The sequence below is a fragment of the Capra hircus genome, chromosome 2, assembly GCF_001704415.2.
Source record: "Capra hircus breed San Clemente chromosome 2, ASM170441v1, whole genome shotgun sequence".
Lineage (NCBI taxonomy): Eukaryota > Metazoa > Chordata > Mammalia > Artiodactyla > Bovidae > Capra > Capra hircus.
This window is the reverse complement of record NC_030809.1, coordinates 111,595,560-111,607,829: the sequence shown is the minus strand read 5'-3', so window position 1 is coordinate 111,607,829 and position 12,270 is coordinate 111,595,560. Positions and strand designations below refer to the sequence as shown.

General features: G+C 39.6%; 1 protein-coding gene across 2 annotated transcripts in view; it reads left to right on the top strand.

Moving 5' to 3' along the window:
- SLC25A12 (solute carrier family 25 member 12) overlaps positions 1-12,270 on the top strand; it is a 97,342-nt gene that overhangs the window by 45,951 nt on the left and 39,121 nt on the right. For both annotated transcript variants that reach the window (XM_018064608.1, XM_018064606.1), the window contains exons 6-7: positions 9,190-9,336; positions 11,470-11,608. In XM_018064608.1, coding sequence (XP_017920097.1) covers positions 9,190-9,336; positions 11,470-11,608 — 286 coding nt within the window. The remainder of the gene's footprint in view (positions 1-9,189; positions 9,337-11,469; positions 11,609-12,270) is intronic.

The window sequence follows — 12,270 nt, the reverse complement described above, 5'->3', positions numbered from 1 at the left end:
TTCATTCTTTGGTGTTTAGTAAAAGCAGTTCTAAGAGGGAAGGTTATAATGATAAACACCTACATTACGAAAAACAAAAACAAAAAAAAACCTCAGTCTACCTTTGTACTTCAAGGAACTAGAAAGAGAATAAGCTCAAAGTCAGAAGGAATTAACAAAGATCAAAGCAGAAATAAATGAAATAGAGACTAGAAAGACAATAGGAAAGATCAATGAAACCAAGAATGGGTTTTTTTAAAAAGTAAAATTGACAAACATTTAGCTACACTAAGGAAAAAAGAAGACTCAAATAAAATCAAAGAGGAGACTGATTACAACTGATAAAGATCATAAGAAACTACTATAAACAGCTATATACCAACAAATGAGATGACCTAGAAGAAATGGATAAATTCCTAGAAACATACAACCTACTTCTATTTAATGAAGAAATGGAAAATCTAAACAGACCAGTTACCAGCAAAGAGATTGAATTAGTAAATAAAAACCTCTCAATAGAGAGAAGTCCAGGACCAGACGGCTTCACTGTTGTTCAGTTGCTCAATTGTGTTCGACTCCTTGTGACCCCATGGACTGCAGCACACCAGGCTTCTCTGTCCTTCACCATCTCCCAGAGTTTGCTCAAATTCATGTCCATTGAGTTGATGATGCCATCCAACCATCTCATCCTCTGTTGCCACCTTCTCCTCCTGCCCTCAGTCTTTGCCAGAATCATGGTCTTTTCCAGTGAGTTGGCCCTTCACATCAGGTGGCCAAAATATCGGAGCTTCAGCTTTAGCATCAGTCCTTTCAGTGAATGTTCAGGGTTGATTTCCTTTAAGGTTGACTGGTTTGATCGCCTCGCTGTCCAAAGGACCGTCAAGAGTCTCCTCTAGTACCACTGGAGGAAATCATTCATTCTTTGGTGCTTAGCCTTCCTTATGGCCCAACTCTCATATTTGTACATGCCTACTGGAAAAACCATAGCTTTGACTATAGGGCCCTTTGTTGGCAAAGTATGGTCTCTGCTTTTTAATATACTGCCGTCTAGGTTTGTCATAGCTTTTCTTCCAAGGAGCAATCATCTTAATTCCATGGCTGCAGTCACAATCTGCAGTGATTTTGGCTTCACTGATGAATATTGCCAAGCATTTTAAGAAGAATTAATACCAACCCTTCTCAAACTCTTCTGAAAAACAGAGGAGAGTGCACTTCTTCCAAATTCATTGTACAAGATCAGTATTATCCTGATACCAAAGCCAGACAAGGGCACTATAAGAAAAGAAAAGAACAGGTCAGTATCCCTGATAAAGATAGATGGACATATTCTCAACAAAATATTAGCCAACTGAATTCAATAGTAGACTAAAAGGATCATAATGAAGTGGAACTTACTCCTGAGATGTACGGATGATTCAACATATGCTAATCATTAAATATGATAGACCGTATTAACAAAATGAAGGATTAAAAATCATGATCATTTCAATATGGATGCAGAAAAAGCATTTGACAAAATTCAAGATCCTTTCATGATAAAACCTCAAAGTAGATGTAGATGGAATATACTAATATAATAAAGGCTGTAGATGACAAGTCTACAGCTAACGTCACACTCAAAAGCTGAAAGCTTTTCCTCTAAGATCAGGAACAAGTCAAGGATGTCCACTGTTATCACTATTATTCAAAAGGTAATCAAAGGACTTTGCTGGTGATCCAGTGGTAAAGAATCTGCCTACCAATGCAGGGGACATGGTTTTGATTCTTGGTCCAGGAAGATTCCACATGCCACCAGGCAACTAAGCCCACAACTACTGAAACCGACATGCCCTAGAGCCATGCTCCATGACAAGAGAAGGCACCATAATGAGAAGCCCTGAGACACAACTAGAGGATTAACCCCCACGCCCTGCAACTAGAGAAAGCCCGTGCAAGGCAATGAAGACCCAGTGTAGCCAAAAATAAATTAAAAAAAATTTTAGATTAAAAACAAGGGAATGGAAGTCCTAACCAGAGCAATTGGAAAAGAAGTAAAAGGCATCCAAGTTGCAAAGGAAAAATTAAAGTTGTCCTTGCTTGCAGAGGACATGATATATGTAGACTACCCTAAAGATTTTATGCTTACACAAAATACTGTGCTGCGATTCATGGGGTCGCAAAGAGTTGGACACGACTGAGTAACTGAACTGAACTGAAAATACTGTTAGAACTAAAAATAATTTCAGGAAAATTGACAGGTATAAAATTAGTATACAACACTGAGTAGCATTTCTGTACACCAGCAACAAACTATTGGAAAGGTAAATTAAGAAGATTGTTTCATAATATGAAAAAGAAGGAAACCAGAGTAAATTTAAGTGAAAGATCTGGTAACTATAAGATGTTGATGAAAGAAACTGAAGACATAAATGAAAAGATTTTGTGTTCATGGACTGAGAAATTAATATTGTTAAAATATCCATAATACTCAAAACAATTTATGGATTCAGTGCAATCCCTGTCAAAATTCCAGCAGCGTTTTTCACAGAATTGGAAAAAAAACAATCCTCAAATTTGTATGGAACCACACACACACAAAAACAAAACCCAAATTGCCAAATCTATCTTGAGAAAGAACAAAGCTGCAGGGATGACACTTCCTGAATTCAAACTATGTTATGAAGGTATAGCATTCAAAACAGTATGATATTGTCATAAAACAGACCTATAGATCAATGGAGCAGAACAAAGAGCCCAGAAATAAAGCCATGTGTATATGGAGAAAGGGTTCAGTTCAGTTCAGTCACTCAGTCGTGTCTGACTCTTTGCAACCCCATGAACTGCAGCACGCCAGGCTTCCTTGTTCATCACCAACTCCCAGAATCCACCCAAACCCATGTCCATTGTGTTGGTGATGCCATCCAACCATCTCATCCTCTGTCGTCCTCTTCTCCTCCTGCCCTCAATCTTTCTTAGCATCAGGGTCTTTTCAAATGAGTCAGCTCTTCGCATCAGGTGGCCAAAGTATTGGAGTTTAAGCTTCAGCATCAGTCTCTTTAATAAATGGTGTTGGGGAAACGGGACTCCTATCTTAAACCGTACACAAAAGCCAGCTCAAAATGGATTGAAAACTTAAATGTAAGACTTGAAACTTTTAACCCCTGGAATAAAACATGGAGAGTAAGCTCCTTGACATCCATCTTGGCGATGATTTTTTTGAATTTGACACCACAAGCAAACGCACCAAAAAGAAAAAGAAACGTGTAGGACTACATCAAACTGAAAAGCCGCACAGCAAAGAAAACCAACAACAGAATGAAAAGCTATGGAATGGGAGAAAATGTTTTCAAACTCTATATCTGATAAAAGGATTCATATCCAAAAAATACAAGGAACTCATTCAGCTCAGTAGCAGAACAGAGCAAACACCCTCAAATGCAATTACAAAATGGACAAGGGACCAGAATAAACATTTTTCCAAAGAAGACATACAGATCGCCAACAAATAGATGGAAACTTGCTCAGCATTGCTAATCAGGAAAATGTGAATCATAACCACAATGAAGTATCACCTCACGCTTACTGCGTTGTCTGTTAGTGAAAAGACCAGACATGACAAATATCATTAAGGATGTGGAGGAAAGGGAACCTGTGTACACTCTTGATGGGAAAGTAAACTGGTACAGCCACCATGGAAAAAAATACGGGAATTTCTCAAGGAGTTAAAAGAGCCTCTGTAATCCATCAGTCCTACTTCTGAGTGTGTATCCAAAGGAAACAAAGTCATCATCTCAAAGAGACTATCTGTATTCTTGTTTATTGCAGCATTATCATAGTAGCCAAGGTACAGAAACAAGTGTCCATTGACAAAAGAATGGTTAAAGAAAATGTGTCATGTGTGTGTACACACACGCACACATCTCATTCCACATTTATGCAATGGAATACTATTCAACAACAACAGGAAAGGAAATCCTGTCATTTGCAACTACATGGCTGAACTTGGAGGGCATTCTACTAAGTGTCATAAGCCAGTCACAGAAAGACAAATGCTTCCTGGTATCACTTAAAAAATAAAACATTGTATACGTAGAAACAGGGTAGAATAATGACTATGATTGGAGGGGGTAGGAGAAATAGGAAGAGGCTGGAAAAGGGCATGAGTTTTACTATAAGATAAATAAAATCTGAAGATCTAATGTATAACATGGTGATGAAAATACTGTATTGTATAATTGAAATTTGCCAAGAGTGTTCTTGTCAAAAAAAAAAGTATGTGAAGTGATGGATGTGTTAGTTAACTCAATGGTGGGAGTCCTTGTGCAATGTATACATATGTCAAATCATAACTGTACACATTTTTAAATATGCTACAATTTTGTCACTTATACTTTCAGCTCAGTTCAGTCGCTCAGTCGTGTCCGACTCTTTGCGACCCCATGAATCGCAGCACGCCAGGCCTCCCTGTCCATCACCAACTCCCGGAGTTCACTCAGACTCACGTCCATCGAGTCCATGATGCCATCCAGCCATTTCATCCTTGGTCGTCCCCTTTTCCTCCTGCCCCCAATCCCTCCCAGCATCAGGGTCTTTTCCAATGAGTCAACTCTTCGCATGAGATGGCCAAAGTACTGGAGTTTCAGCTTCAACATCAGTCCTTCCAATGAACACCCAGGGCTGATCTCCTTTAGAATGGACTGGTTGGATCTCCTTGCAGTCCAAGGGACTGTCAAGAGTCTTCTCCAACACCACAGTTCAAAAGCATCAATTCTTCGGCGGTCAGCCTTCTTCACAGTCCAACTCTCACATCCATACATGACTACTGGAAAAACCATAGCCTTGACTAGACAGACCTTAGTCAGCAGAGTAATGTCTCTGCTTTTTAATATGCTATCCAGGTTGGTCATAACTTTTCTTCCAAGGAGTAAGCGTCTTTTAATTTCAGGGCTGCAGTCACCATCTGCAATGATTTTGGAGCCCCCCAAAATAAAGTCTGACACTGTTTCCACTGATTCCCCATCTATTTCCCATGAAGTGAAGGGACCAGATGCCATGATCTTCGTTTCTGAATATTGAGCTTTAAGCCAACTTTTCACTCTCCTCTTTCACTTTCATCAAGAGGATTTTTAGTTCCTCTTCACTTTCTGCCATAAGGGTGGTGTCATCTGCATATCTGAGGTTATTGATATTTCTCCCAGCAATCTTGATTCCAGCTTGTGCTTCTTCCAGCCCAGCGTTTCTCATGATGTACTCTGCATAGAAGTTAAATAAGCAGGGTGACAATATACAGCCTTGACGTACTCCTTTTCCTATTTGGAACCAGTCTGTTGTTCCATGTCCAGTTCTAATTGTTGCTTCCTGACCTGCATACAGGTTTCTCAAGAAGCAGGTTAGGTGGTCTGGTATGCCCATCTGTTGAAGAATTTTCCACAGTTTATTGTGATCCACACAGTCAAAGGCTTTGGCATAGTCAATAAAGCAGAAATAGATGTTTTTCTGGAACTCTCTTGCTTTTTCCATGATCCAGCAGATGTTGACAATTTGATCTCTGGTTCCTCTGCCTTTTCTAAAACCAGTTTGAACATCAGGAAGTTGACGGTTCACGTATTGTTGAAGCCTGGCTTGGAGAATTTTGAGCATTACTTTACTAGCGTGTGAGATGAATACAATTGTGCAGTAGTTTGAGCATTCTTTAGCATTGCCTTTCTTTGGGATTGGAATGAAAACTGACCTTTTCCAGTCCTGTGCCACTGCTCAGTTTTCCAAATTTGCTGGCATATTGAATGCAGCACTTTCACAGCATCATCTTTCAGGATTTGAAATAGCTCAACTGGAATTCCATCACCTCCACTAGCTTTGTTTGTAGTGATGCTTCCTAATGCCCACTTGGCTTCACATTCCAGGAGGTCTGGCTCTAGATTAGTGATCACACCATTGTGATTATCTGGGTCATGAAGATCTTTTTTGTATAGTTCTTCTGTGTATTCTTGCCACCTCTTCTTAATATCTTCTGCTTCTGTTAGGTCCATACCGTTTCTGTCCTTTATTGAGCCCATCTTTGCATGAAATGTTCCTTTGGTATCTCTAATTTTCTTGAAGAGATCTCTAGTCTTTCCCATTCTGTTGTTTTCCTCTATGTCTTTGCATTGGTCGCTTAAGAAGGCTTTCTTATCTCTCCCTGCTATTCTTTGGAACTCTGCATTCAGATGCTTATATACTTTAATAAGTTGGAATTTAAGAAGGGGTGGAAAAGAAAACTACTTTTTCAAATCGTGTGTGTGGTGCTTAGTTGCTCAGTTGTGCCCGACTGTCTGCGGCCCCATGGACTCTAACCTGCCAGGCTCCTCTGTCCATGGAATTTTCCAGGCAAGAACGCTGTAGAGGGTTGCCATTTCCTGCTTCAAGGGATCGTCCTGACCCAGGGGTCGAACCTGCATCTCTTGAGTCTTCAGGATTGGCTGGTGGATTTTTTTTACCACTAGTGCCACCTGGAAATCCTTGTTAAATCATGCTGGTTGTTTATTTTGTACTCTATCTTTCATATATTTTTACCAGTTGATTTTTAGTTTCTCTGCTTCTGTTGGTCTTTTCAAGAAAATCCAAATATGTGTGATGATATTATTAAATTTTTTAAAAGTTAAGATTATTGAAGATTTAGTAGATTGGATAAACTTGTCTCTAGCTTGTTAACCTGCTAAGAAAATACTTAAAAACTTGTTTTATTGTTAAATATCATAAAACTATGGACATATTTATATGTATATTTTATACACATTTAAAACAAATGTATAGTGTAATGAATCATGAGTAAAACCAGTTTTAATGTCTTTCAACCACTGTTGAGATACATAAAAATATAATTAGTAAAATGGCAAAACTTCTATCAAAAGCTATTTTAAATGTCAGAAAAGGGTAAATCAACATTGATTTGTAGGCTTTTATAAAAGAATGATAATGCTAATTGTAATGTTTAATATATCTTCTGTGAATAATATTTATATATTTAGATAGGAATATTGTTTCCAAGGGCTTCCCTGGTGGCTCAGACTGAAATCCATAGGGAAGATACCCTGGAAAAGGAACTGGCAACCCACTCTAGTATTCTTGCCTGGAGAATTCCATGGACAAAGGACTTGGAGCGCTACAGTCCATGGGGTCACAGAGTTGGACACAGCTGAACGACTCACTTTCATTATTTCCAGAATTGCAAATAGTGTGAAAATGGCATCTAATAGCACTATTATGATGTTGTGATAACAGATTTATTTGGATTATGTCATATGTCCTAGGAAAGAAATGCTCTAATTTTGACTTTTAAATAGTCCTTAGGAGATCGGAATACCAGACCACCTGACCTGCCTCTTGAGAAACCTGTATGCAGGTCAGGAAGCAACAGTTAGAACTGGACATGGAACAACAGACTGGTTCCAAATAGGAAAAGGAGTACGTCAAGGCTGTATATTGTCACCCTGCTTATTTAACTTCTATGCAGAGTACATCATGAGAAACGCTGGGCTGGAAGAAGCACAAGCTGGAATCAAGATTGCCGGGAAAAATATCAATAACCTCAGATAGGCAGATGACACCACCCTTATGGCAGAAAGTGAAGAGGAACTAAAAATCCTCTTGATGAAAGTGAAAGAGGAGAGTGAAAAAGTTGGCTTAAAGCTCAACATTCAGAAAACGAAGATCATGGCATCTGGTCCCATCACTTCATGGGAAATAGATGGGGAAACGGTGGAAACAGACTTTATTTTGGGGGGCTCCAAAATCACTGCAGATGGTGACTGCAGCCATGAAATTAAAAGACGCTTACTCCTTGGAAGAAAAGTTATGACCAACCTAGATAGCATATTAAAAAGCAGAGACATTACTTTGCCAACAAAGGTCCATCTAGTCAAGGCTATGGTTTTTCCAGTAGTCATGTCTGGATGTGAAAGTTGTACTGTGAAGAAAGCTGAGCACTGAAGAATTGATGCTTTTGAACTGTGGTGTTGGAGAGGACTCTTGAGCATCCCTTGGAGTGCAAGGAGATCCAACCGGTCCATTCTAAAGGAGATCAGCCCTGGGTGTTCTTTGGAGGGAATGATGTTAAAGCTGAAACTCCAGTACGTTGGCCATCTCATGCGAAGAGTTGACTCATTGGAAAAGACCTTGATGCTGGGAGGGATTTGGGGCAGGAGGAAAAGGTGACGACAGAGGATGAGATGGCTGGATGGCATCACCGACTCGATGGACGTGAGTTTGAGTGAACTCAGGGAGTTGGTGATGGACAGGGAGGCCTGGCATGCTGTGGTTCATGGGGTTGCAAAGAGTCAGACATGACTGAGTGACTGAACTGAACTAGGGTATTACTGCACTTTAAAAATTTAATTAGTTAATTAATTTTTGGCTGTGCAGGGACTTTCTCTAGTTGCAACGAGCAGGGGCTTCTCTTGTTGGAGAGCATGGTATCTAGGGCGCGTGGGGCTCAGTAGTTATGGCACTCGGGCTTAGTTCCCCCACAGCATGTGGGATCTTCCTGGATCAGGTATCAAACCTGCATACCCTGATTTGGCAGGTGGATTGGTAATCACTGGACCACCAGGGAAGCCCACTTTGTTTTTTTTTAAATTTTAATTGATATCACCTACTGCAAAGTTTGGCTGCCCAGTAGCTGAAAAGTTCTGTGATTTTCTGGATTGTTTTACAGTTTGTGGGTGTCACTCAAGGCCACATAGAGTGATAGATGAACAGTGTTTATGCAGTTTGTTATTCATAACTTTCATATTAGAATTTGAGCTGTGGTTGGTTGAATCTAAGGACATGAAAACCTCGGACAGGGAGAGCCACCTGTAATCTAAGAAGTGCTCTGGGATGACAAGAACTTCTTCAAGCAGGAGAGTTACTACATATTTTAAAATCAAAAACTTAAAGCACTGAAAAAATACTCTGTTTTCAGTAATGGAAACTTTTCAAGTAAACAAAGGTTTTTTTTTTTTTTCTCCCTCCCTTTTTATTGACATTCTGTGACTCACTTTTCTTTCTGAGAAATAACATATAGTAAATATATTTTCAGGCAAATGTGCTTTTTGAAAAGACATGAAGAGTTTTGCTGTACATTCAGAGATGTGTATCATTCATTTTTAAAGTAAATGTATGTAGAGGAAGGATGTCTCTGCTTTTCTAAAACACACATTTTGGGGTATGCTTCCGTCAGCCTGAGGCCCTGTTTCTGACTTCTTCCTCCAGGAACTACAATTGGAACATGCAAGGCAAGCCTTTGCTCTCAAAGACAAAAGCAAAAGTGGCCTGATTTCTGGTCTGGATTTCAGTGACATCATGGTTACCATCCGGTCTCACATGCTTACTCCCTTCGTGGAGGAGAACTTAGTCTCAGTAAGTAAAAAGCAGTGCCTTCAACTTTCTGTTCCCTCAGACCTTTGAAACCATTGTCCTGGATTGCATCCCTCTGCATGTCCGCCTCTCATGTGTTGTCACTTTACTCTTAGTTGTTAGGAGGTAATCAGATGTGTGTAAGGGAGGGGTGTGTGTGTGTTGGTGGGGGGCAGGGATAGTGAATAGCTTTCCCCCAGATCAGCACCACAATCTTGCTCTCATATATTTCCAAATTGTTTATTTCCATTTACAGAGTCCACCTAAAGAAAACAGGGGAGTGTGTAGACAAGGGTGTGCAGCTCCTTTTTCCCAAGGGCAGTACTTCTCCCAGACACTACTGCCTTCACCTTTGGCCTCTTTCCATCCCACCAGGCTCCCAAAGCCTTGCTATAAGGATGGCTCCTTCCTTTGTTGCCTGCAGGGTGCTGTTTGCTAGAGGGATCATCACTGGCCTCTACACTGTTTTAGTAGCCATGGCTGTGGCAGAAGGTATGGAGGAAGTATGTGGGCGTCAGCCCCCGTGGCTCACTCCGCTCTCTGCCCCTTCACCTGTGCATTCAGTGTGCATGGACCAGACAGTTTTTTGTTCTTGAAACTGCTAAACTCTGTAAAGTAAGCATCTGGGCCAACAGCAAACTGATGTCATCCACTTCCTCACAAAGAATGGTGAAACTGTCCTCGCTTACCGCTTTTCTTGTTCCTGTATTGTACTTATGTGTAAGTTTTTGATTGCTGCTTGTTTTAAATGGAGGGAAGCCAATGAGCGCTTGTGTTGTCTCAGCTGAAGATCATTATCCCTGATTTAGACCAGGGTAGAAAGATCAACTTCTGTTCTTTTTCTTCAGTGAATTTGAACATGGAGCATGTCACTTTCTCCTATACATTTCACCTCCTTGACACCCATCTCCCACTCCCCTACCCTCACCTCATACCCTAGCCAAAAAAATGAAAGAAGGAAGAAAAGAAAGTAAGGGAGAGAGGGAGGAGAGAAGGAAAGAAAATCCTAGAGAGAAGGACTCAGTACCTTGGGGTGAGGGAACCTGTTTAATCTTTTCCAGTTGGTTAGGTAGAGCTGTTATAGCCTCAGTTTACCAAATGCCAACTCAATTTCTGGAGGAATGTGTTAAATAATTTGGATCTGGCTTTTTGGATCACTGGTATCCGAATTTAGGCTAATACAAATATCACATATATTTGGGTTAAGGCTTGTGTGTGAGGGATGGGGGTGGGAACATATGCCCATCATTACCTATACTGTCCTTAATATAGATCTTTATGATTAAGGTTGTCACACTGTCATTTCCATAAGTATTTGAGTTTTTAATAGAGAATGTTTTTAATCATCTGGATTCCTCTGACTCTTGGCTTAGAAGTTAAATGTTTGCAAGCTACGAAAAGTATTCTCTTTTATGTCCAACTGTTGGGTAGAGGGAGAAGTTACCTCCTACCCTGCAGAGTAGGGTAGCCTATATTTTCCCCCTTCTTCCCCAGGCATGAGAGAGCCTCTTTAGCACTATTCCACTAAAGACATATTTATAGCAAGTTTAAATCCTCCCTAGATTTTCTCTACATCTTTTTGGAGTGTTTTTTGGTAGTTTTACATTTTGTCACAGAGATTCAGAGCTCAGCACAGACCATTCTATATGTTAATTATAACAAGGAGCTTAAAAAAGAAAAGATTAGTAAAGTTGATAAAGCGAAATTGTCTTAAAATTTAAAGTTACCACTGGTTCTTGTATATGGGTGTAGAAAAAAAAGCAAGTTTAAAAAATGTTTCTTATATTGTATGTTGAGGTTTGAATTATCCAGAAATAGCAGGAGTTTCATAGTTGAAGGTCTTGAAAATCCTGTTTAAATAATCATTGGTTTTGATCTGTGATAATTATATTTGTTGTTTTTGACCTTATAGGTAGATGAACCATGAAGTCCAACTTCCAGATGTTGCTTTCTTCCTTAACACCCAAATTACATAGATTTTCCTGAGGGCTTGAAATGCACGGACAGTGTTTCAGCATGATACCTTCCTTGTGTTTATGGACTCGTTGTTTATCATTTTAGTAATGAAGACTCCTTTGTGTCCCTAAATGTGCTTTTGTTTTTGTTTGTTTAACTTTCTGTGTTGTCATTTCCTAGGCAGCCGGAGGAAGTATCTCACACCAGGTTAGCTTCTCATACTTCAATGCATTTAACTCCTTACTGAATAACATGGAGCTTGTTCGTAAGATATATAGCACTCTAGCTGGCACAAGGAAAGATGTTGAAGTCACAAAGGGTAAGATTTTTAAAATACATATTGATTCGAAACTCAGCATTTTCACTTTTCTTTATCTAGGGTGAGAGGTTGATCTAGGTTTACTACTGTGAAGCCACATCTAGAAAGTATGTTACCATGTGTGTCTGTTTCACTTGGACCATCATGGTCTCCAGAAATCCAGTTGGATTTAATGGGATGCTGAGGTTAGGAGTGGAAAAGTGGCTTTGACAGTTTTAAAAAGAACCGTGGCCCAGTCTGTCAAACAGGTCAGTGGCAACGGCTTCTTTGTATGAGGAAGGAGTGGCCACAGAAAGATGGGCAGGGCTACTCCTTTTGCTGAATTGAGGTGGGATGTTTTAAGTGACTAGAGGAGAGCCAGTTCTTTCATCTTTTAGCTCTGGAGACCAAAGCAAATAAACAAGATGAGGTTAGAGGAACCTAAAGAGATTGTTTTACCTCTGAAATTACTTTACCTGCTTCTACTGTTTCATCATCTTAACATTTTATCTTTTGCCAGTTTTCATATTTTTGTAGTTATTTCTATGTAGCTGAACTTAAATATTGAAATTCAGTTTTAAATTTTTAAAATAATACTAAAATGCTTTTAGCTTTCAGATAATAGTTAAGGTAGAAACTTGTTACATGTTAAGAGTCTTTGAAGATTTTTAAGTATTTTCTTT